Source organism: Rousettus aegyptiacus, unplaced genomic scaffold (genome assembly GCF_014176215.1).
Source record: "Rousettus aegyptiacus isolate mRouAeg1 unplaced genomic scaffold, mRouAeg1.p scaffold_m13_p_10, whole genome shotgun sequence".
Lineage (NCBI taxonomy): Eukaryota > Metazoa > Chordata > Mammalia > Chiroptera > Pteropodidae > Rousettus > Rousettus aegyptiacus.
The window spans coordinates 42,890,855-42,917,105 of record NW_023416285.1 but is presented as its reverse complement, the minus strand read 5'-3'; the positions used below and the strand labels follow the sequence as shown (position 1 = coordinate 42,917,105).

General features: G+C 33.7%; 1 protein-coding gene across 10 annotated transcripts in view; it reads right to left on the bottom strand.

Annotated features, from left to right (window-relative positions):
- The window catches only part of WDFY3 (WD repeat and FYVE domain containing 3), a 223,490-nt gene that overhangs the window by 25,115 nt on the left and 172,124 nt on the right, over positions 1-26,251 (bottom strand). For 6 of the 10 annotated variants that reach the window (XM_036227766.1, XM_036227765.1, XM_036227773.1 and 3 more), the window contains 12 exons: positions 22,595-22,648; positions 20,224-20,392; positions 17,875-18,038; positions 15,161-15,309; positions 14,006-14,126; positions 10,255-10,340; positions 8,635-8,715; positions 6,075-6,129; positions 5,685-5,804; positions 3,888-4,005; positions 3,254-3,360; positions 1,610-1,763 (listed from right to left, as the gene is read on the bottom strand). In XM_036227766.1, coding sequence (XP_036083659.1) covers positions 1,610-1,763; positions 3,254-3,360; positions 3,888-4,005; positions 5,685-5,804; positions 6,075-6,129; positions 8,635-8,715; positions 10,255-10,340; positions 14,006-14,126; positions 15,161-15,309; positions 17,875-18,038; positions 20,224-20,392; positions 22,595-22,648 — 1,378 coding nt within the window. Of the gene's footprint in view, positions 1-1,609; positions 1,764-2,479; positions 2,556-3,253; positions 3,361-3,887; positions 4,006-5,684; positions 5,805-6,074; positions 6,130-8,634; positions 8,716-10,254; positions 10,341-14,005; positions 14,127-15,160; positions 15,310-17,874; positions 18,039-20,223; positions 20,393-22,594; positions 22,649-26,251 lie in introns of those variants that run through there. The other 4 variants (XM_036227769.1, XM_036227771.1, XM_036227772.1 and 1 more) reach the window with 2 other exon arrangements.

Below are 26,251 nucleotides of genomic sequence, written 5' to 3'. Positions count from 1 at the left end.
GAAACGTATTAGATCTATCATTTGAAAATATTTTCTCTCATTCTGAAGATTTTCTTTTCACTTTTTGCATAATGCCCTTGGATACAAAGTTTTAAATCTTGATCAATTCCAATTTGTATTTGTTTTGTTTTTGTTGCTTATGCTTTTTGCTAGCCTATCTAAGAATTCACGGCCAAATACAAGATCATGAAGATTTAGCCTTGTTTTCTTCTAAAACTCTTATGGCTTTAGCTCTTATATGAAAATAATGTTTTTTGAACTGTGCGATTTCATGGAGGCAAAATCACTTTGTTACACAGGTGAGCATGAAAGAGATACATGACTTTTCATTTACTTATTTAAAAGTGGAACTTTTGGTTGGGTTCGTAAAATAGTCTGGCTGGAACACTTCTGCAACACAGATTATTATAACAGATCCAGTGTTTGTGGATAATTGAGGGTATCCCTTTCTTTTTCCAAAGGTGAACTGTAAATGAATTTAATAAAACACTAACGTACATCCATATTCAAATGCTCTGTAGACAGCTGTTGTTTTTCCTAGTTCAACATCTATTCTATTCCTTTCAGGAACCATCACTCCCTCCAAATCTAACTCCTAGACTTGGTATCTTTAGCTGCTCAAGGGTGAGCTCTAGGCCCAATCAATAATGATGAGACTTAAATTAAGGACTTTTGCTGGGGCTATTGAGAGAGTCTTATTATCTTTCCCATTGGACCTGGAGCTATAATTTCATAAGGTTAGGATAATAGGTAATTAAGTAAAACTTATTTAAAAAAAATTTTTAAAAGAAAAATCACTAAAATGTATTAGATATGAAGAGTCCCCTGATTTTTCAGTTAATTAAATATTTTGAGATAGTAAAGTAATAATTTATATGTTGAATTTTTACAGTATAAAATATGAGGCATGAAAAAAATACAAAACAGAACAATATCTGGCAGGAATATCCTGCAGTGGAAACAATGGGATTTTGATATGTTTTAAAAGAAATATCCAGAAACATAGATCAGCAAACTGTGTTCCAAGAAACTGTAACCAAAGTCAAATCAACTTCCTGTAACTGCTAAACAACATAAAGCAGACAGAATACTTAAGAAATTTCTCTTTTTATAAATGTGGATTTGGTCCTGTTTTTCTAGTAAATAGTATGCTAACAGGATAAAACAAAAAAAAGGAATTTAAAGTTATTCTGAAATTCTAATTTTAAAACATTAGCATATAAGCTGAGAAAGTCTCAAGCAATACATAATATTAAAATAATACATAAAAAATTTGGATATGCTCTTGGCTATTAATGGATTTTTCAATTGCAGTAATTTTCAAATAAATTTTTATCTCACCTTACCTCAGTTTTCACTGAAGTAACAGTATTCTGACCATTGGATGTAATCTGTGTCAATTTATAAATGTTTCCCAGATACTAGGTTTGAAACAGTTAATTTTCTTTTTATATTTAACCATACACACCCAACTATAGCAAACAGCAGCAGCGGAAACCACAAGGACACCTTGTCAGTATGTACTGCACACAATTCTTAGAAAAGCGACTTATTTCTATTAGTCTTTTCCTGGCCAATGTTTCTAAGATAGTGTCATAGCTCTACATACCTAGATCAAAGTTGTTAGAATTGAATAGGAATTCTGGTAAGTAAAAAAATTCTGGGATCAGTTCTTTTACATCTGCCATGTTGTGCTTTGATGCTGAATACCAGGCCTCGCGCACACTGTGAAACATCCGGTCAGCCAGGTCAAAGTGGCCTCCCTGTGGGCAGAATGAGAAGGCACCCCTCTATTAGAGAACCACTCCCACCTCACAGCTTCTGTCAGCTCAAGGGCTTGAAAACCCCAAATAAATATGTTTGGTGATATTTGCATTTCCCATCATCCTATGTGATGTACACAACATTTTAAATGATCGCAAAAAGACACAGCTCTCTTTGGGGTACTCCTTTCAAAGAGAGTTCAATGTATTTGTCTTATAATCAAAGTGAAATATAAATATGAAGATTTTAAAAAGTTATTTTAAAGTATTAGTTTTCAGAGAGGGAAGACTATAGGAATATGAATTCTTTCACAGTTTGATGATATTCCTCTTAAAAAGATTCTATCATGGTCATCCACAGTTGGAGATGTTCAAGTCATATATGCTTGGATTTCATTAATTAATGTAAAATCCAAGTTCTCACACCAATGAGAATTATGTGGAGAACTAGGAAGGTGGTCCGAAAAATATACATCGATAAAAAAAATTCAAATAGCAATGAGATTTTTTTTGCTTACACAGCCTCATAGATATACCACCCCCATCCTCAGTCAAATTCCCTGTGCTGTGTTTTAAGTGAACACAGCATTATTTGACTTTGTGATGAAGTTCACTATGGGAAAATGCCAAAGTCCATGCAATGGCTATCAAGGCATGCTACCATTTGGTCCATTACCTCTCTGACCTCATCCTCTATGACTTTCCCCAATACTTACTCTGCTCCAGACACGATGTCCTCCTTGCTGTTCCGCAGACATCTCAGGCACACACACCTCGCATGGGCTGTTCCCTCTGCCCGGAGCACACTTTCTTCAGATAGTGGCACGAGTGACTAACTCCCTTACCTCCTTCAAGTTTTTGTTCAGATGTCATCTTTACAAGGACACTTACTCTGACCACATTTTAAAGCTGCACTGTGACCTCCCTCACCGCCCACTCCTGCAGTTCCCATCCCCCTTTCTCTGATCTATATTTTTCGGATAGCATTTATCACATTTTACAACACCTGACAATATATTGATTTATTTGCTTGTCTGTCTCCCTCGACCAAAATATATAAGTACCACAAGGCAGGGGTTTTGTCTTTATTCACTTATGTTCTCCAAGCACCTACAACAGTGTCTGAATAAATGAAAGAGAACATGGAGAAAAGCAATTTTAACGAAGAAGAGAGCAAATGAGCTAGACTATTTTACTATTTTTTTAATGTTGTTGAATTCAATCAGTTAAAGTTCAAGTCCATATACACAGCTGGAAAGCATATGCTACTTGTTTATTTGACTAAAGGACACTGACACTTTTTATTGGAAAAAAATTTTAGTTTATTCATTAATTTTGGTCTAGCAAAATTTCACTTAAATTGACTACTTTTGTGAGTGAAACTTCACAGGTCTTATTGTAAGGCAAGATACCATTTTTTTAAAAAGCAACAGTTTTAAATAGAATGAAGGCATGTATAAAATGAAAAAATTCTAAATTTAGAGTTTTACCTGTAACCTTAAGAATATCTGTGTGAAAGGCTCCATCCTCACTAGGTATGAAGCCACAATCATAGCAGATGAATAGTGAGTCCCATAATGGTAGGCTGGAGTTTCTCCTGTTCAAGAAAATTGAAAAGAATCCACATAGTGACTACTGCTAGGCTTAGTTTTTTTTCTTTTTTATCTTTGCTTGTTTTGCTTATTTGCAGGGGACACATGATAAACATTAAACATGATAAATAATAAGTCATCTGGATAGGGTTTCAGAAGGTAGTCAATAAACTTCTTTTTTAATGCAAAAGGGTTCCAAAAAGTACCTAAGTAAAATTATGAGAGTCAGTAAATGAAAATGTAATTCCCGGCCTAAACATAATTCAAAATAAAGGCATATCATGACGGGAAATTTCTGCACTATACAAAGCAGACATACTTGATTTTCTGCCAGTACCTGACAGGCTAACTAAAAAACCCCTCCTAAGCATGGTCATCAGTTGCCATGCAAACCTGATTTTCTGTTCTTATAGTTGCATAGATGTAATGGTATATAAGCAATTTGGGGAAAGATGCAAGGATGTCAGACCACTATATAATGACTTATTTTTGAAATTAGGTACAAAGTGGAATGAGAAGAAAAGTTACTTACCATTAGGATCTTCCCAATCTTTAAACCGCTTCTTATATTGAGCTAATCGTTCATCCGTCTGTGCCCCCATTGGCTTAGCCAGGTTTCTAAATGTCTTGGGATTAGTAAGATCTACCTCCTAAAATACAAAACAAAACAAAACCCAATTTCACATTACTGTACAGCCTCTATTCTCATCAACGTTGATATGGTGGCTATAGCAGACAATGGTGATTTGTAAATGTGCTAGTATCTGTGGAATCACAATGGCAGAACTGGAATCCAAAACAATGCTGTGCACCTACTGGTTATTCACACTTTATAGACAGGCACATGGTAGTTTGTTAATTGATTCAGTTTGAAGACAGCTGTTTTGGAAATTAAGTGTTCACAGATGAAGGCACTCAGGATTCCTGACTGGAGATGAGGAGTAAGAGGGAAAATCCTTCCGTGTTGGCAAGGACACAACAGGAGACTGGGGACACAAAGGCTTCAATTCATCTTTATCTTCCCTCACTCATATAACGAGGATCAAACCTCCTTTCTGTTCTCATGCCCTCCTCCTGTTTCACTCCGACTTCACTTCTGAGCATTTTATTCTTAGAGATGATTAAGAAGTGAAATAAAGTAGAGCACTCAGGAATTTGTTCATCTCTAAAAGACAACATCAAACTGCATCAAGTGACTTCCAACTGACATGGAATCTTTCAGTCTACCAGAGATTATTTAAAAGCTCGCCTCTAGTCAACCTAATTTATATAGTTAAAAGGAAGCCAAAATTTACCTCCTGAGGGTTTTAAAAGTATAATTTGAAATATGTACCTTGTAGAATATTTAATTTGTGTCCTTTGTAAGGAGCATCATGCCAATCAACTTTGCCAAACTTGTATTTTAAAAGTCTTGGGCAGGAGAAACTGATTCACATTTATGAATTTAAGTCAAGTTAATACATCTGTACCCTCAAGATCTATATGCAAAAACCTTCATTAATACTTCTTTGGTTAGTTCAACAGACATTAAAGCGTATACTAAGTGCCAGGCATCGTTCTAGTGGTTGGGAATTAAGAGATACATAAAACAGTGTGTGCTCAAGGACCTCACAGTGGAGTACAGTCAGACACAAATCGTGATTATAACATGCTATATAAGAAAATACCATGATACAGCTTCAAGGCGGTGTGTGAACAGAAGAAGAAAGAGGAGGAAGAGAATAGAAGGCTTCCGAGAGGTGTTAACGTGAATGTGTCTTATAGGGTGAAATGGAGTTTCCTAGGTGAATCTGTAAGTGTGAGAGAAGATGTGCAGAACCACGGGAGAATTCCAGAGTGTAGAGTGTAGTGCGTGCAATTACTGAGACGTCCAACAAGGAGATGGACAGGGTAGCCCAGAATAGCAGTCCTGTGAGTACGTGAGGGACAGATACAGAGGAGATACATTCTAAAGGGCATGGGTACTGACGTTTTTAAATTCTCTCCAATTTATGATGATGATTCACTGAATCATTTATAAATAGGAATGACTCAATTAGATTTGTGTTTCTGATACTGGCTTCAGAGTAAGGAACAGAGTAACATCCACCAGTGAATACAAATTAAGTAGCACTTAAGGATACTAGACAGATATTATGAATTGATAACCATGAAACTGGTCAATTATTCACACTTTGTACCAGTCCAAGCTAACACTCTTCTTTGTCTTCGAAAAAATGCCTGTTGAGGACTTTAAACTATAAAGCAAATAAAACATTTGAGTAACTGCAATATCTTTTAATCACTTTTGAAAATGTGTTCCTGTCATACAAAATGGTTTGAGATTTACCTCCGAGTCGTAATCTGCAAGGATCCAAGGAAACACAGGATACTGCATGAGATCATTATATGATCTGCCAGCCAAAGTGTTCAAGTGCATCAAATACTGGAAGTTACTGATTTCACCTCTCTAGGAAAATATAAGTAAAGATTCATTTCAGAGCAATCAATTACCTCTACTATGTTCACCCTTAAAAATTTTATATGCAAAATAATGTAAAGGACAGTTTCTTTCTTATAGATTTCAGAACACCAAACTTTTTTTTTCTAAAAAGAACAAAAACAAAACTTTTTTTCCTATGGTAAATATTCTATAGATTGTTAAAGTGCCTTCAACTATATGATTTATACCACCTAACTATAAATTTATATAGGAAGCTTATATTTTCATTAAGCTTACCTCCCATCTCTGAGTCACAGACTTTTCTCCAACCAAAGTGCTAAGCAATCCAGATCTGAAAACAATAATAATTAAATTGTAGGCAATATAATTTTAAATCTTACTAATTATAAAATTGAAAATTTTAAGTCACTTGGTCTAGGAATTTTTCAAACTATGGAAGGCCTATTAGGTCATGAAATCAGTTTAGTGGGTTTTGATAAGCATTTTGAAACATGAAATAACGTGGAATCAAACTGAAGAAAACAGAGAACTTTGGAAGCATCACATATAGTAAGGGAAAGTATTTCCAGCAAATTTTGTTTTACTATTTTTAAGTCAGTTTGTGTGTCTTGGGATGCAATGTCGTATATATTTTTGACTGTGAGTTATGGCAAAAGAGTTTGCTAAACACTGATCTAATCCAATCTTTTACAATAATCCCTACATAAAGATTTAAAGACCTTAAATTGGAATAAGTGAAATAGTATACAACACTTTGTGCGCAGTAGGTGCATACCATGTTTCTTAAAAGAGATGTTGAAATGTGAATAAAAAATCAATATTTTATAACAGGAAAGTTATTTCCGTTCAGGTCATTTACAATCATGAAAGTCTTTGGATAGATTTTCCTAGAATGCTACCAAACCTTCTTAAAGTTTAACAGCTTTATGACTTTAATAATTAACATTTCAAAGATTGTAAATTGGTCACTGAACCAATAGGAAAGCACTTAACATTTTATTGTCTAAAAGGAAATGAACAGATCTGTACTCCTTAATTCACAAAAAACATCCAGCTCAATAGTACAGATACCACTTTCTACTTCTTTCCATCAGACAAATTGAATGTATAGGATACTCTCCCTGGAAAAGGACCTATCATCATTCCCCAACTTTATAAGAAAGGGAACAGTTGAAAAGAAGATTAAGGTTGAAAATGAATTTCTGCTTCTTGCCTTTGAGCTTTTAAAAGTTCTTTAAAAAAGGCCAATTTAGCACAGAAAGTAGCAAGAACATTAAAACAGCAAGTTGAAGATTATCTAGGTAGGTAAAAGCCAGAAATTTGACTACAAGAAAAAAGGCTCCATGTACTCTAAGGGAGCCTTTCACTTCTTGTATTTATCTTAACAACAACAAAATGATTAGGAACAAAACTTGTTTCTGAGGTTAACAAAAGTCATTATTTAGCATTTGCATTTGCTAACTCAGCTACAGAAAAATAAAAGCAACAACTTAAGAGAAATACAGGAACTTAATATATTTAGATGTACACAGACCATAACTGAACTTTATTTATAGAATCCTCAGTATGTTTTGAGTCATTTTCTTGCATGCTGTAATAATTAATTTGTAACCCAAAAGCACTGCTTCTTTTCCAGTGGATTACAAAGGGTTACTAGTTCCTGAGTGATGGTAAATGGATGTGGGTATATGAATTCTTAAAATGGCTATATCAACCAGAAGGACTTTCTAAGATTAAAATGAGCTGAAAAGAGCACAAAAGAACCATTGAAAGGTTTGAATACATAAAAACAGAACTTTAAATTTAAAAGTCAAAAAACAAAATTAAGAGGAAAACTGGGCAATTTGCAACAAATATGACCAACATAGGGGTAATACATTAGAAAAAAATTCCATACCATTTGATAATAAGAACTCAGAGAATGAGGTGATTATTTAACTACTGTAGGGTCATATCATAGTATTGTATAATAATAATGTATAAATATCAAATCACTATATTGTACATGTGGAACTAATGTCAATTATATTTAAATTCAAAGAAAATAATCAAACCACCAACAAAAATAACAAAAAGGAACTCAGTAAAAAATAGGCAATAGTTACGGATAATTCACAAATAATGATTTTAAATAGATAACAAACATAAACAGAGCTTGAGATCATTATTAATAAAAGGAATAAACATTTAAAATTAGAGGAAGCATTTTATAAAATCAGTAAAAATTAAAAAAATATAAAATGTTGACAAGCAACTTATGGAGACAAGCAAACTTATTCATAAATGGCAGAAAATAAATATGTATAATTTTTATGGAAATCAAGTTGGTTTTTTGTGTATTGAGACCCTTTAAATTCATATCCTCTATTTTACTAAGGGGACTTTACCCTCAAAAAAAAAAAATCAGGAATCATACTTACATTATTATAACAAGGAAATATGATAAAGATGAAATATCCAAAAATATAAGAATGTTTAACACATATGATGAATATAGCAAACCAAATATTTCTGAAGAATTTTTTTTTTAGCAGGAGGAAATATTTACATATAACATTGAATGGAAGAAGCAGAATAGAAATCTGTATTTACAGTAAGAACTCAATTATGTACATAAGAATATAAGCATAAAGAACTCCAAGAAGAATTGATCAAAATGTGAGTGCTGGTTTTACACACGTGGTCATGCATACATTTCCTTCTAGTTTTCGGTATTTAAAAAATTTCGTGCAAACATCAGAAGAGAATACTCATGAAAAATATTAAATAATACTGCCTAGGTGCAGACCACCCTAATTTCACTATTAAATTATAATGTAAGAAGCAAGCAACCTACCCCTGCTCCACACTTGTGTTCGGTCGTTGCCCAGACACAGACTCTGAACTGTCAGTTAGAGAAGGCACTACAGCCAAAAACCTGAAAATTTAAAAATAGTGTAAAATTGGAGATGAAGTCTTAGTCAGGATTTAATGGGAACTTAAGAAAGGATGGATGATTCATGTAGATCTTCATTGTTGTGTTTACCCCTCCATCACCCAGTAAATGGCAGGAGAAGGGAATACACAATAGTTAGAACATTCTGTTACAAAAAGTGATAAGATGGTGGCTTCGAAAGCCAAATATAAAGGTCCACAGCAAAATCTAACATTTTGGATTTTTACATATATGCTGTCATACTACCAGAAGAAAAGGCCTTGCAACACTGATTTACAGGAATTGAGTCAACTTAATGAAATCCTAAAAAGTGATTAACAGCTAAATATATACATGACAGCAAGTAATGATGACAGCTAAGTCAATGACAGAATTAGAGACATCACTGAACAAAGAAGATATACACAAGAAAAGAACCTTTACGTCACACTGTTAAAATTTTTTTCAGAGTTGTTCACGTCAACCTAAACTTTTCAAAGGCAAAAGAGAGAATTACACAGAAATTCTTTGAATGTGGACACTGAATTTGGCATGTACACAGAAAAACTCATCTCCCTGTTATGAAGAGCAGGTAATTCCTTAGCATTGAAAACAATATTACCTTTAGAGATTAAAAAGATAATTAAAATTTAAATCACTTAGTTCTTCCCACATGTGAAGGGAGTTCTGGATTACTATCAACATGCACAGGCACTTTACTTGGAAGAACCACCCTCATTCCGTTGTGCGCACAGGTAATATTACTGTACTGTGATGATAAGTAATGTTGCTTGATATTAGTTGTTCCTCTCCACAATAATCTGAAATATAAAACTTCCCTTACAAAAGGGCTTGCAAAGCCTATACCACCACTCTTCGACGAAAAAGGTCTCAGAGCTATGATCAGTTCATAAAAGCCTTATTATTCTTACATCCAACAAAAATATCTTCAGGCACTATGGATGTGGGCTATTTTTCTTTTACAAAGTAAATTTTAAATATATATTACCAAAAAAAACAAAAATGGTTAGAGTAGATTAACTGCTTTATTTGGTAGTGTTATTTTTTCATGGATGAAGGTATCCAACTTCCCTTCTAAGGCCAGATGGGGAAAGTCTTGTATATAAATAACTTCTAAGGGAACTCAGTCTCTGCATTCAATAGAAAAACATGGCACTGTCTTCTTTTTGGTAAATGTGAAGAAAGCCTATTTTGAACTTGAAAAATTACTTTTAAAGCTACAGTTTCATCATCCTTTTACATTTAGAGACACAGGACTTGGTGATAAAAGTAGCTTTTGATGACATCTACTATAAGTTACCAGAAGGAAAAATGTCATTCCACAATAAAATAGCATCATTTTAAAAGCTAGTTAGAAGAATCATGTTTCAAGAGGTTGCCAAAAATGAAACAAACATTTTCTTCAAAGAAGTTAATTCACTGATCTAAATTCTAGATTTTTAAAAACTAGATAAACTGGTACTTGTTTCCCTTCCATCACTCCCCATGATAGCATTATAAAGTATTCCTAATAAATAATACCTTTGATAGACTTTGTTTCTAATTCCCTTCTGAAAAGCAAGGAGGTAATTCCGTCCATCTCCAGAGAAAACTTCCACAGCAATAGGCTGAAATTATCGGAGAAAAACATTAAGAAAAACACAAATAAAGCTACATATATTTTTTTTAATTTTTAATTTTTAGAGGTGACATTCAGGATTATTTTCTACTAGTTTCAGGTGTACAGCATATAATTTATGAAGTGTTTCCTCCGATGAGTATCCACTTCAAACTATAGTTATTACATTATTGACTATATTCCCTATGCTGCACTTTTATATCCCCATGACTATTTTGTAATTACCAAATTGTACTTAATCCTTTTTACCTTTTTAACCAGCCCACCAAGACCCCCTCCCATCTAGCAATTACCAGTTTGTTCTCTGTATCGATGAGGCTGTTTTTGTTTTGTTTGTTCATTTTGTTCCTTAGATTCCACATAAAAGTGAAATCATATGGTATTTGTTTTTGTCTGACTTTTTTCACTTAGCATAATAACCTCTAGGTCCATCCATGTTGTTGCAAATGGCAAGACTTCATTTTTTTATCGCTAATATTCCAAAGTATATATGTACTACAACTTTTTTTTAAATTTTATTTTTAGTTTCAAGTATATAGTACATTGGTTAGACATTTATATAGTTTATAAAACAATCCCCCTGATTGCTTTTTTTCTCCTCTGGCTCTACATGTAGCTATTACATTAATGCTAACTGCATTCCCTATGCCATGTCCTTCATCCCCATGACCATCTATCGACTACTAACTTGCATTTCTTTAAGCCTTCACTCCTTTCTCCTAGACCCTCAACTCCTCTCCCCTCTGGCTGTCACCAGATTGTCCTCTATATTGTGAGTCTGTTTTCGATTAGTTTGTTCCTTTTGTTCCTTATGGTATTTATCTTTCTGTTTGAACTCTTTCAATCAGCATAATAACCTCTAGGTCCATCTATGTTGTTGCAAATGGTAAGATTTCATTATTTTTTAATGGCTGAGTAATATTCCATTGTACATATGAACCATAACTTCTTTATCTAATCGTCTGTTGAAGGACATGTAGGTTGCTTCCATATCTTGGCTATTGTAAAAAGTGCTAACAGTGAACACAGGGATGCATGATTTTTAGAATTAGTGTTTTGGTCTCCTTTGGATGACTACCCAGAAGTAGAATTGCTGAACCATAAGGCAGTTCTATTTTTAATTTTTTGAGGAACTTCCAGACTGTTTTCTATAGAGGCTGCACCAATCTGCAAGCCCACCAATAGTGCACGAGGGTTCTCATTTCTCCACATCCTCGCCAATACATTTTGTTTTTTGATTTATTGATGATAACCACTCTGACAGGTATGAGGTGGTACCTCATTGTGGTTTTAATTTGCATATTTCTCTGATGATTACTGACACTGAGCATCTTTTCATATGACTACTGGCCGTTTGTATATCCTCTTTGGAAAAATGCCTGTTCAGATCCTTTGCCCATTTTTTAATTGGATTGTTTGTTTTTTTGGTGTTAAATTGTATGAGTTCTTTATAAATTTTGGATACTAACCCTTTATCAAATGTATCATGGGCAAATATCTTCTACCATTCAGTAAGCTGTCTTTTCATTTTGTTGATTGTTTCCTTTGCTGTGCAAAGATGTTTTAGTTTAATGTAGTCCCATTTCTTTACTTTTTCTTTTGTTTCCCTTGACCAAGAAGATATTACAGAAAAAAATACTACTAAAAGCAATGACAGAGTTTGCTGTCTGTTTTGTTCTAGGAGTTTTACGGTTTCGGGTCTTACATTTAAATCTTTAATCCACTTGAGTTTATTCTTGTATATGGTGTAAGAAGGTGGTTCAGCTCTTTTTGGCATGTATCTGTCCAGTTTTCCAACACCATTTACTAAACAGACTGTCATTACCCCATTGTGTATTTTTGCTTCCTCTATCATAGATTTAATGACCATTTAGGCGTGGATTTATTTCTGGGCTCTCTATTCTGTTCCAATGACCTATGTGTGTTTTTCTGACAATACCATGCTGTTTTCATTACTATAGCCTTGAAGTATAGTTTGATATCAGGTACTGTGATACCTCCAACTTCATTTTTTCTCAAGATTGTTGTAGGTATTCAGGGTCTTTTATAGTTCCATATAAATTTTAGGATTATTTGTTCTAGTTGTATGACAAATGCCATTGGTATTTTGATAGCGATTGCACTGAGTCTATGGATTGCTTTGGGAAGTATGCACATTTAATGATGTTAATTATTCTTATCCATTTATTTGTACCTTCTGTAATCACTTATAATTTTCCGAGTACAGGTCTTTTGCCTCCTTGGTTAAATTTATTCCTAGGTATTTTATTATTATTTTTTTGATGCATTGCAAATGGGATTTTCTAAGTTTCTATTTCTGATAGTTCATTATATTGGTATATAGATATACAGCCAATTTCTGAATATTAATTTTGTTAGTGCTTTAATGAATTCATTGACCTGTTCTAACAGGTTATTTTTTTGTGGAATCTTTAGGGTTCTCTCTATAAAGTATTATGTCATCTCCAAATAATGACAATTTTACTTCTTCCTAATTTGAATGCCTTTTATTTCTCTTTCTTGTCTGACTGCTATTGCTAGGATTTCCAATACTATGTTGAACAAAAATGGTGAAAGTGGACATCCTTGTCTTGTACCTGATCTTAAAGAAAACATTTTTAGCTTTTCCTCATTGAGTATGCTGTTAGCTGTGGGTTTGTCATGCACGGCCTTTATCATATTGACATACGTTCCCTCTATTTCCACTTGGCTGAGAGTTTTTATCATAAGTGGATTTTGTCAAACATTTTTTCTGAATATTTTGGTATGATCATGATTTTTTATCCTTCAATTTGTTAATTGGTGTATCACATTAATTGATTTGTGGATACTGAACCAACCTTGCATGCCAGGAATAAATCTTACTTGAATTGGTATATGATCTTTTTAATGTATTGCTGAATTCAGTTTGCTAATATTTTGTTGAGGATTTTTGCATCTTTATTCATTAGGGATATTGGCCTATAATCTTTTTTTTTGTAATGTCTTCATCTGGTTTTGGAATCAGGCCGCGTAGAATGAGCTTGGGAGCGTTTCCTCCTCTTTAATTTTTTGGAACAGTATGAGGAGAATAGGTGTTACTTCTTCTTGTGAATGTTTGGTAAAAATACCTGTGAAGTCATCCAGTTCAGGACTTTTATTTTTTGGGAGTTATTTGATCAAATTAACTTTTCCACTGTGAATTTCTACAATGTTGATGAATTTAACTTATTGAGGATACTAAATTATGAAATAAAGAGAGCCAATTTGTTCTGAATTTATTCTGTTCAGTTCCTAAAATCTTTAATAGAGTAATGGTAAAATAATTATATAATTATAATTTTGTAAAATTATAGTGAAGATGTAATTTCTATATTAAAGACAATTATAACGATTTGGATAACTATAGGGAAAGATGGATGACAAAGATATCACTTGTTTTAGTTTATGTGCTTAAAAAAAGAGGTGTATGATACAGAGTTATGCACCCATGTGACATAAGTTTGTCTATCATATACCAAATCTAAAAAACAATCTAAGGTATAATCTAAGGAATAGTATAAGGGATAATGCAGATCCTATAGAGCATTTTCGTGGCACGTATCAGTTTTAAAACAATACATCCTCTGAATAAAAGAACATGACAAAACATTTATTGCTATAAAATCAACCCACCTGCAGGAGATACCTCCTTTTATGTACCTCCTTGATATCTTCATATGCAAAACTGCTGCATGTTCTCTTCAGTTGACTAGGGCCTTGTCTGGCTCCTCTAGGGATAATTGGCTCATGCATACTACAGGCAGCCAAGAGAAAGGAGATATACAAAAACACAGCGAGACATGAATTCACTGTTCAACAAAGGCTGTTATTTTGAACGGAATAGGAAAAGGGGACAATATATCAGAATATTCAGTTCAAAAAAATATGTTTAAGAGAATAATTTGTCAGCTACTCAACATGCAAGGAACACTCTTTGATGAAATTAATTTGAAAAATCCTGTTACTGCTATCAGGGCCAACTTCTCTATCAGGTATAGTGACTCGGCCTAAATACTTTTAGGGGCCTGAGAAAATGTTTTCTTTTAAAATAAAAAAAAAAGTTAAACTTTTAGGCAGAAGAAAATGTTTTAATATATATGAATATATTCCTCTTTAAACCAACACAGCAGTCAAATACAATTTTTAATATTTTTATGTGGAAGAAGGGGTCCTGACTGTTGCTTAAAGTAATTATTTAAAATGTCTGCTAAGAATAAACTGCAGAAACCATGTCTACATCTAACAGTGTAGGTGTTCAAAATGCTGAAGAGAAGAGCACATTGATTTTCTAAGCCTCAAGCTCTTTATCTTCCTTCTAGCTTTATCTGCCTCCTGGGTTTTCCATTGCCACTGTTGAGTCCATCACTGGCAGAAGAAAAGGAGGATGGACAGAAGTCGGCTGATCCCTGCCTGTGCTTCAAACGCACTGCTTTCAGGGTGCTCAGAGGACATGGTGCTCTTTCATCTTTGCAGCTACCTGCATTTTCTCTGCATTGTGTTTGTATTGAAATTAAAAAAAAGAACAATTTGCAAATTCAGAAGCGTTTATAGATCATTATGTGAGGAATTTGATTCTAAAGTTATTACTTTTATTTTTCATTTTGATAAGGCAAATTTTTTCTTTATTAACTTTAAGTAATAATCACCCTTGTGAATATTTAATGAAGAATACACATAAACTGAGTGATAACATCATTTAAAACACAATTTTTGGGTTAAATAAAGCTATATAAATATATTGTTTTCTAAAGATAGCTGTACTTTGTATCTCTTCATTCATTTACTTACTTTGGAGGTAAGGTTTCAATATCTCTTATTTCCCTGGTTGCTGTCATTGTAAATCCATCAATCACATAAAAATGCTCTTTACCAAAAAGCAGCAGCCCCTCACTGGTATCTAGGCCCTGGACTCGAGCACAGCGGTACATGTGTTGGATCTATAAAGAAAACCATATACATTCAATAACACAGGTTTTTTTTTTTTTTTTAATTGAGGTAATTTCTTTGTTGATATAACTGAAGAAAAATGTTTTAAAAGATGGAATTAATGGGCAAACAGGATTTTACCAAGATGTCATCCTGTTATGGCATTTCCTGATCTAAGCATATTAAATCTGAGTTTAAACATATTTAAAAAGGCTCTGCTAAAACTGTAGTCTGATTTGCAGTTTACTTCAGTGAAAAGGGAACAACTATTTACTCACAACCATGCACATCCATCCATCCATCATCCATCTTCTATCATCCATCCATCCATCTATTCCTCCCTCTCAATATTCATTGAGTTCTCATTATATGCCAGGCACACATGTACTAGGTTTTACAAGTGACGAACAAATTAAATAATGAGAGAGACAGACACAACAGACTTGGCAGGAAAAGGAACTGAGGCATATATGTAAAAGAATTAGGACTATGCCCTTTGTGAAGCGAGATGATAAAGACTGAAAAAGGTCTGAAGAACCCGAGAATTCTGAGTGAATTTCCAGTTCTGTCACTCGGTCATAGACTGAGCCAAGTTTCCTAATTTCTCTGGGCCTCAGTGTCTTCATTTGTAAATTTTAAATATACACCGGCTGTTGTAAGAGTAAGATAACATACATAATCGTGTTAGAAATTGCTGGCTGTCTTCTCTTCCACACAGCTCGCTTTCTTTTTCCTTAACAACTCTTGGAATTGGAACTGGGGAATTTGTCCCTGTTTGCTCCCACCTGGATCCTGCCTGCCTGACAGACTGTTTGCTGTGCCATTGTAAAAAGCCAAACTTGGCAGAAGTTGTATTTTCCTCATAGGAGGAAGGAGTCGCTGAATCGCTCAATGTAAGTATTGTTTCCTTTCCAGTGAGCAGATCTGTTCTTAGTAAAAATTCTTTCTTTAAACCCAGTTCAACATGAGTCAAGGGAAAAAAAACTAACTAAACTGGAGGCAAACAAATGTCAAATAAATGTCAGTTTGATATACTTCCTGTACAACTGAAAGTTAAAGCAATTAGTGCAAAAACTGTAGTCATGAGATTAAAAGTTTAAAAAAAATGACAGCATTAGAAAGTTTTCTAAAATATGCAAATGTAAGTCAATTTTCATCACTACATTTGAAATACTTCAATACACTGTTACAGAAAACTACTTTTAAGCAAAATATTTTATTTATAATACTTTATTATAGTATTACATACAGAAACACGTTTATTTCATAAATGCAGAGCTTGAATTTTCAAATGCTAAATATGATGCAACCAGCAACCAGATCAAGAAACAGAACATGCCCTAGACCCCAGAAGCCACTCTTGTGCTTTCTTTAGACGTAATGTACTTCATAGTTACATGATTTTAAAAAATATTTTCATTCAAAATTAATTAAGCTACACATTCGAAAAGAATTTTTAAAATTATATCCTAATTTCTGGTTACTACTTCTTAGTGGGTAGGCTTTTAAGAGTTATATAAAGATTTAATATAACGGGCAAAAAGACCATCCTTTAAAAAGGTGATTATCACTACACATTCATTCATTCATTCATTTATCCTTTTATTTACTCAATCAATAACTCCTTCGTTCAAAAGTTTATTGGGTGTCTGTTAAATGATTGGAGCTGTGTAAAGCAATAGGATAGAAATGGGAAACAGTGCCTGCTTATCAGGAACTCCCTATCTAGAGGAAGAGACAGACACAGAAACAAAAATAATCATGACATGATAGAGTGATAGATACAAGGCAATACAAAAGCATAGAGGAGGGGTATCTAACCAAGCCCGAGCTGGCAAGATACTCAAGGAAAGCTTCCTACATTCGAGTATTAAAGATATCCAGATAAATGAGGCTGTATCAAATAGGAATTGTAACAATAGAGGTTATGCAAATGATGGAGAGAGGGGCATTTTTGAAGAGAAGACAATGAATTAAGCACAGAATAAAGAAATAACATCAGACATGTAGCGAACCACAAGGCGTACAACGCTAAAGGGCGTTCAGGCTACAAGGCAGAGTTAGTAAAATGAGCCTGGAGATGTAAGCAAGGTACAGGAGATTGAGAGAGAAACAGGAAGGCAAGGTAGTCTTCTGTGACTGAAGGAGAGCAGGGATTAAATACAAGGCTGGGGTGACGGTACAGACTGGATGAAGCTTCTTATAGGTGGTTACTGGAATTATGGAAGTATAGAAAAAGTACAAGGCCAGAATGTGCTGTGTAGAGGGGTTTGCAATAGGGAATTATGGCAAGAAATGCAGTCTAATAAAGGGTATAGAGGAAGACAGTGACCCAGGTGTCAACTGTTAATATTGTATCTGTTGGAACTTTATGCTGTTTAGTGTGTTCAGATGGGTCAAAAGATCCTGAAGATGAGGGAAGTAGAGTACGGAATCCAAAGGTTGCTTAATACTGTGTTTTGTTACGGAGGCTAAAATATTTATCTTCTGCCACCACATAAATACCATATCAACTCAACTCGTAAAATGGAAACAAGTTACTTAAATACAATCCTTACTTTTTAGAAGCACAGTACCTTTTCTCCTTCCTCCAACAGGCGCAGCAGGGTGGCATTGTCTGTTTTCTCCTCCTCTTCTATAGAGCTGCCCTCGGCGATCTGGTCTTGTAGCTGCTCCTGGTTCTCCTCATCTCCTCCATCAGGTGCAGATCGAGACCGTTTTAAAGGAGGCTTAACCAGACCTACAGGATAATAACCAAGAGGGCCATGTGACCTTGCTGAAGCCATGTAGGGAACAGTTTAGTCTCACGCAGTCCCTCTTACATACTTCCAATTTGAGAAAACTCTGGAACGTACACAGAGGCAGCACAGTTCAGTAGTTAACAAACAGGCTCTGGAGTTAAACAGTTGTGTACCTTGGATAATTATTTGCCCTCTCCGAACCCAAGTTATCTGTAAAACTGGGATAAAAATATTATTTTAGAAGATTTTTGGAGGACGAAGTGAGGTAATTCATGTAAAAAAGCACAGCATTATGGTTAATAGAAAATTTTAATTAAGTATCAGATGATAATGATAAACAGTTTAGCATAATAAATGGTAAGGATGCTGTTGCTTATGGACAAGTACCACTGAGGGGACTTTGAATAAGTGATCAATTACTATTGGAAACAAGAATAAAGACAGCAAGTTATAAACATAATTATAAGAGATCCCGCCTAGTTGGAGGGCCTATAAAGACTATTTCAAGACTCACGTCACAAGTAGCAGTATGGTCATACATGAATAAATTTGATCAAATCATCACATCATAAAGAGCATAATTCTTTATAATAAAGGGATATGTCATTTAATTTGCATATTAAGAAAACATTTTACTGCCTACGTCTAATAATTTTATTAATGTTAGAAAAGGTGAGGTTAGCCTGTTGAAATCTTATCCTTTGAACATGAATTATCAGAGGTTCTGCTTTGCCTTGGGAAGTACCTTATCTTCATGTATGAAAGAGTATAACAAGTAAGCAAGAGGGATCGAGTCCTGCTGAGAACATCCACAAGGGAGGAAAAGCTTTCAGCTCCAATATGTTTAGTTTGATGACTCAAAACCTTCAACTCCATGTCTAGCGCAACACTCTGCATATTATAGTAGTGACACCAATATTTGTGGTTTTAGCTCAATTAGGGATTAAGAAAATGAGGCCAAGAGAAGTTAAGTGCCAATGACTTAAACACAAGTCATCTGACTAACTCTGTGAATTATATCTTGGCTTATACCGAGTAAATACAGTTTTAGAACTATATCAATAAATTTTCTGGTACAATGTCAAGATAATCAGAAGGTTGTGAACTCTGTTCAACTACTAAAGTTTAAAAGAGCCTATGCAAATGTTAGATCAAGTATGAATGTTTAGTAAGTCAGAGTCATCATGAGAGAATAAGAATATTATAATAATAGGAGAAACAGATCATGGTGTTTTCTGTTGACATGGTCATACACTATTTGTTTTTTAATCAATAGATGTATAGCTTATTTTTCATTTATGGTTCTTAATTTACATTCTGGAGCTTTATTTATAAAATATGGTAAGACTTTTGAATTTACGGTGAGTCAGAGGCTTAAAAAAGTTAAAATAATGGATCGATTTACTTATTCAATATTGACTGAATCCCTATTCTCTGCTAGGCAAGTGCTAAAGGCTATAAAGGGAGAAGAAAAATAGTCTCCTCCTCTGAGAAATTTATAGTTTAGGAAAATATAAAGCAGTGAAAAATCACTGATATTGCCATGAGAAACTGGAGAGCAAGAGTGCTCTCGGTGTGCAGGGGAGTTGGAAAAGGCTTCAGAAAAGGATGATTTGATATCTGACCAATGTCTTTGAGGCTGGGGAGGGTTTAAGGTCCAGATCATGAAGAAGCTGTAGGAAGGAGGAAGGGAGCACACATGTGTAAAAGCACAGAATGGAAGAGTGCATGGTTGTTTTAGTCCAATTCATCATAGTACGTATGTTTTACTAAATTCATAAAGTATAGATTTGGAATAATCTGTCTTAGCTCACAGGAAGAATGCCCATTTTTGCTTTTTGTTCGCTAACAAGTAGCAATGGCACATTCAGTAATGGCTTTAATTTTACAAGTATTTATTTAGTTATCAGGGCCTTAAAACATTAGGTGCCCCTGAGAATTCTGCCAAACTCAAAAATAAATATATAAATAAAAGCCAATAGGCATAATTTGTTTGCAGAAAATAAAGAAGAGCCGGTCTCTTTAGTTTTGATATAGATATCAATCCTTAAGAAGGCTGAGACGGCAAATATATTTACGTATACCTTTAAGGCTGGCCTTACTGTTCACAGCTGCTCATATTTTCATACAAATTCAAATATCAGGAAGGTTCCAAAATGACTAAAATCAAAGAGAAAGGCTGACCTTTGACCTTGGCAATAGTGTCTTCACCATGCTCTGGTTCTTGCTGAGTAGCTTCACCTTCTGAACTCTCGACAATGGCATCTTGGACAATGGCTGGATTGCCAGAGGCTAGTCGCATGTAGTATTCTTTACTGTCATAACTTATGGCTCTTCTGTATCGAGCAGGTTTCTAAGAAATAATAAAAGGATTCAGATGATATCTTTAAGAATTAAAATATAAGCTTCCTTACGGAAGGTATGATGTCAAGGCTTCTTTATACGTTACCTTTTATACACATTTTTAATAGACTGTATTTATACACAGTAAACCCACAGATTTTTGGGTTAAGTTTCTCTATTTTTAGTCTCCATTGATGTTTAAAAAACATATATAAAGCAACAATATTAGCAGTTTTGTTCTTCCTGAAATAGAAATAAACCATCCCTAGTCAAATAACGTGTCACGTTAGTACAGTATGGCCTCATTAATGTATCAGAAAACCTCCCCATACAGTAGAGTGAAGAGAAAGCCTAGTGTTGCAGACCACTAAGTTCCAAAAGGGGTGTCTAGTCTGTGAGGAGGACAAGGGAAATTAAGTAGGTCAGGCCTGAAGAACCAGCCATTCAGTTGGAATCATCTGTGTGTTTACTTCAGATAATTGGCAGCAGAGATCCAGAACTGTCCTGTTCTTTTCCATATTCCGAGGTCTCACTGGAACTCTGTAAATGGCCCAACCCTTCAGAGTCCTGACCTAACGTGGAATCAACTTCGGGCCAGAAAGGACTCTCTGGTTGGCCTGCCACTCCAAGTTGGTATCTCTAATGAAAACATCTTCATTGTTTCTTGTGTAGAAGAATATGACCCATAAACTTACTAAATGATTATATTGAGAACACATATAACTCCATTTTAAAGAAGAAATTAAAGAAGCATTAGAAAAGATTTAATTTTTTGGCATGATACAAGAGTATTGCTTTTTTGGATTAATAATTATCCTATAAACAGGTTCTCCAATTGACCTAAACCTTTTTTCCCTTCAAATCGTAATACAGTGAAAAAAAAATTAAGATCTAAGAATTCCTACAGAAATGTAAAGCCAGAGGGGAAAGTTTATATGTGTAAAGGCTCCTCAGTAAGAATTAGACCCAGACTTTATATTAAGAATTAAAAAAAAAAAAGATGGAATTTGAAATATACTTTAAAATGTTCTCTTTCTAAATATTATTTTACTTTTCCTTTCCTATAGGAGCATCTAATTAAAAATATTCTATTGGCCTACACATCGAACTCAAGTAGTCAATATATACTGTCTATAATAATGCTTATTTCAAGCAAGAACTTTTTTAAAAAACATGATTTCCAACTGAAGTGGAAGTTTCCAATTGGTTGGAATATTTAGACTAAAACATTGAACCAATTAGTTTCAAATTGAAACTAATTGCCCTACTTTTAACTTCAGGAGAGTTAGAAAATAAAGAGTTGCAAGCTAACTGAGGACTGATATGCAGCAAATGGAAACTGAAATATATTACATAACATAGGAGGGTATTAAAGTGGTGTAAAATAATATTACAGTTATGGAAAGAGCAATCAGATGAGCAAACTAAGAAGATACTGCAATATTTTTGAAATGAAACAAAGGTAGTAAACTTTATAATATAACAATTCATCTACATGAAGTATAACAATTATCTTCAACTCAGTCGTTCATTTGTAAAAAGATGAAAGCAGAGTTAGTGATGGGCAAGACAGTGAACTTATGGGGCAACATCTACAGATTTAAACTTGGAAACATAAAGCATCTTCTCTAAATATTTTGAGATATATTTCTGTGTTCTAAAGAACTATATTTTTTACTGAATTATGTACAGAATCTTTATGAAAAAAATAAAACGATTATACATTTTTAAAAAACTTAAAATAAATTTGAATTATATTTTAAAAAGTGATCATACACTCTTAGTTTCAGTTAGTTCCTTCTGATTGAAAAAATAATTTTAGAAGAGGATATCTTACATTCTCAAAATACACAGTTTAGTACTTAGAAAAATGAAATGAGTAATTGAAAAAAAAATTTGAAGGTGTCAGGCTGCCCATTACTAACGTGTGTCAGAACTTGTTAGTTTACGTATGAAGCCATAGACATTTGATGGTGAGAGCAGTGAATACTCTGCCTGTTAGTGAGCAGCATACAGACCCTAGAAAGCTAATTAGAGCAAAGCTGAGAAAGACTTGAACAGCTCTCATTATCAATGAAAACAAATTTTTAACTCTAAGAAACTGTTACAGAAAGAGCAAATTGAAAGTCAATCTTTTAAGTTAGTTTAGTCTACCATGCACTTAAAAAAACTGCAAGTATTTTGCATTCTTTTATAGTAACTTGTGTTTTACCTTTTGAGGAATGATATCATCGGGTGTCTCAGGCTGTTTACTTGGGATCTCAGACTGAAAACAGGGTATTAAGTATAAACACATCAGGAAAAAAAACATAAAGAACAACACAAAAATAAAATTTTCTTGAGGATTGTAAGGAGTACAGAAGATGTATTCAAAGAAGATTAACATGCTATTCTAAGCTGCTTGAAATAATCAGTATCTTGTGATTATTTTCTCAATTATTCAAAGTTGTTCTAAAGTAAAATTTAAATACACTAAAATTCTCAAGGCTGCTGAACAGAACAAACTTAAAAATCACAGACACAACTTCAGCACAGGCTGCCATGTCATGGATGATTTACAAGCAACTCTTTTTATGGCTTCAAAAGAAAAATACTGGATAATAGAACCTAATATGTTAGCTATAATCTTCCACCTGCCTTTCTCTGTGCTTATCCCCCAGATCTGTTTTGTAATAGGAGCAACTGGTTTAAATGATTACCTACGATACCCTATACCATAGAAATCACTGTGTTTGCTAGCAATAAACAAACAAACAGATAAATAAATAAAAATAAAAGAATTCTCCCATTAAAGTCCAAGGCCCTACATTTCCTTCACTACCTACGGAGCTGTATCTCCAGAAAAGCTGAAAGTATAGGCGAACTGAATCACCAGCCTCCAAATCAAACGTTTTCACAAAGAGTACTTCTTAAAGAATTAGGTGGTTGCTTTATATTTTATTCTCAGAACAAAATCCTGATTAACAAGGAGAAATTTCTGTTGCACTGTAGTGTATGGCTTATGCAGGTAAACACGCAGATAGCTATAGACATTCAATAATGCACCCAATAACTACTTCTAATTTTTCTTTCTTTTCAAGGTTTATATCTGGAGATGACTTCTAGTATCTTTCCTTAGAGTAAACATGAGCAGGCAAAATACTTCCACTTGCAAAACAAACAACGAACTACAGGAAATACTTTCAAATACTTCACATGGTTCCAGTAAATTTTTTTTTACACAGCAAACTTTTAAAAGTATACTTTGTATTGAACAATCTTTAAAATATACATGCATGTTGTCTATCTTGATAAGAGTCTGGGTTACACGAATGTATACTACACATTTGTTAAAACTCACTGAATAGTACACTTAAATTGTGTGTTTCAGTGTAAGGAAAATTTATGTCAAAAAAGAATTATAAATGAATAATTGAAATCTATTGATATTCATTTGTAAGTGTTTAGGGATGAAGGTACTGATTCTTTGAAATTCATTAAAAAACAAGACAGAATGCTGGATGGATATGAGATAAACCAACATCTCAAAACAGACCAATTACTGTTGTCAAACTCAAGTCTTACGTCTACTATACACCCCTAGCTCAATTGTTTACAGAAGTATACATTTGTATTTTCTTTGGCATATGGTATGGTGCTGCTGGTTTACTACGTATTTCCTTGTTAATCCACTGAGTAACTCAAGTTCTTATTTTATCAAAGACACAGAATCCAATAGTTAAAATATGTGTTATACTAATAATTTCAGTATTACCATAGCTCTCTTTTATTTAAATTTTTAATTATTGTTATACTTATGTTTATATAAAAAAATCCTAATTTTTCAAAGTCAAAATTTCTAAAAAATAATTTAGTTTCTTTACTTCCATTTTTTTCTAAAATGCTGGCTATGGAATTTCCTGAATGAGCTGCTTAGTTTCTATGAGTCCTGTAACATCTACATATTATGTAAAAATATATGTGGAGGCAGCCCCAAGAGACTCCCTTAATTAGAAAAGGAACCTTTCAGTAAAGTTGTTTACCTTTCTGCTCAAGCAGCCCAATGTTAACAGGTACACACTTGAGGTTTTTACCCCAATGATATTTGCAAAGAACAGTAAATTTTGTTTGAGACTATTATTCTGTGAAAATAAGGGGATTACAGAATTAAAATCTGGTGTTACTATTTTAATATGTTTTATTTTAAATGGTAAAATATGTAATCTTCTTTTACTTCCATAGGATTCAGGGTGATGAGACAACTGCTTTAAAAACAACCAGATTTTGTATTTTCATCATATCCCAGGCTTATCTTTTAACAATATCTCTAACTGATATTACAACTTAAAATACAGAATAACAGTGCAATTTAGTTTAGTTGTTTCAATTATGAGAATTATCCTCCAAGGGAAGTCCGTATGCAGAGAGGATAAATTATTTTCCTGTGAAATGCAGAAATGTTCTGCATGTACCAAATTTTCTCAGGACATAATTTTATTACTGTTGCTTTTATTAAAATAATTTTATTTGAGAAACTTTCAAAGCTTTTAAGTCTATGGCAACTGCAAGTAAAATATATTCTATATTCTATAAACAAACACCCAATTTAAAAATCAAGAAATAAAATTCAAAATTTAGAATAGGCAAGTTATTTTTTATACATATGCATTATTATCAAAGTTTAAGAAATAAAACTTTAATGACTAAGAAAAATTACCTGATTCACACAGAAGATTTTAAAACAAGAAGATAACTTTTAATCACCACTGCATACTTTCAGCTTAAGCAACAGAACTATTTAAGTAACTGTTACTTAAAAACAATAATTATTCTTAATAAATAAGGCAAACAATCAGATCACTTGCCTTTGATCCAGGTACAGCCTACTTACCTATCAAGAGGCTTCAAAAGCAATTTTTAGGTTGGCACATACCTGACAGATGCAAAAAGTACTGACCAAATTTTATAAAGATGTATGCAAGGAGGGAGACACATTTATGGAAGCTGAAAGGGAAGAAGTGATTGAGCTCCACCTCTGGGAGCTGATATTTAATATAGTTCAGGATGGAGGTGGATTTACCAGGAAGTTAATAAAGTTTAAACTTCAAGAGCACTCACTTCCCATGGGCTCCTTTCAAAGTCCTGGAAGACTATATTCATAATTTTTTATTATTTTCCTTATAGAGTCCTCCCTTCACGTTTTCTAAACTTCAGGCCACATAAAATCTGGCTCTAGGCCTTTTTAGTGAAAAAAATTCAGAATTAGGAAAATTCTATAGAATGTTAAACAGGAAGCAATGGATAAAATCTACAACTTAGGAAGAGAGAATGCTGGTAGTGCATTCACTCAACTTTTATTGAATTCTAAGTACTCCGTTAGCATTAGAAAGACAAAAACCTAACATATGGTTTCCGGAAGAAAGTTGCTGCCTACAAATTTCGTAAAACATCAACTATCGGTATCTTTTCTTTTTCAAAAATGATTTAATTTCTGAACACTGTCAGCTCACACTCATTACGTATTACTCTACTACTTAGCTGTGACTTAGGAGTTTCATAACTTTTCTAGGTTTCTATTTCTCACCTGTAAAATTGGGATAATTCTATTGACTATACTTCAGAGGGATATTATGAGATGTGAATGAAACTGCACATACACTTAGCAGAGCACTGAGCTCACTGTACTTTGTCAGTATCCACTCTTCTGATTTCGTGATAGAAGTCAGTGGGATAGCAGTTGCTTCTAGTTTTGGGAATTTCTCTGCTGTCAACATAGCCAGATTGTATAGTCCATAAAAGTGGATATTTAATGGCATTTTAAATTTACAAAAGATTTTGAACCAGCAAAACCAAAGTAATTATCCATTTCATCATAGAAGATTAACCTTGA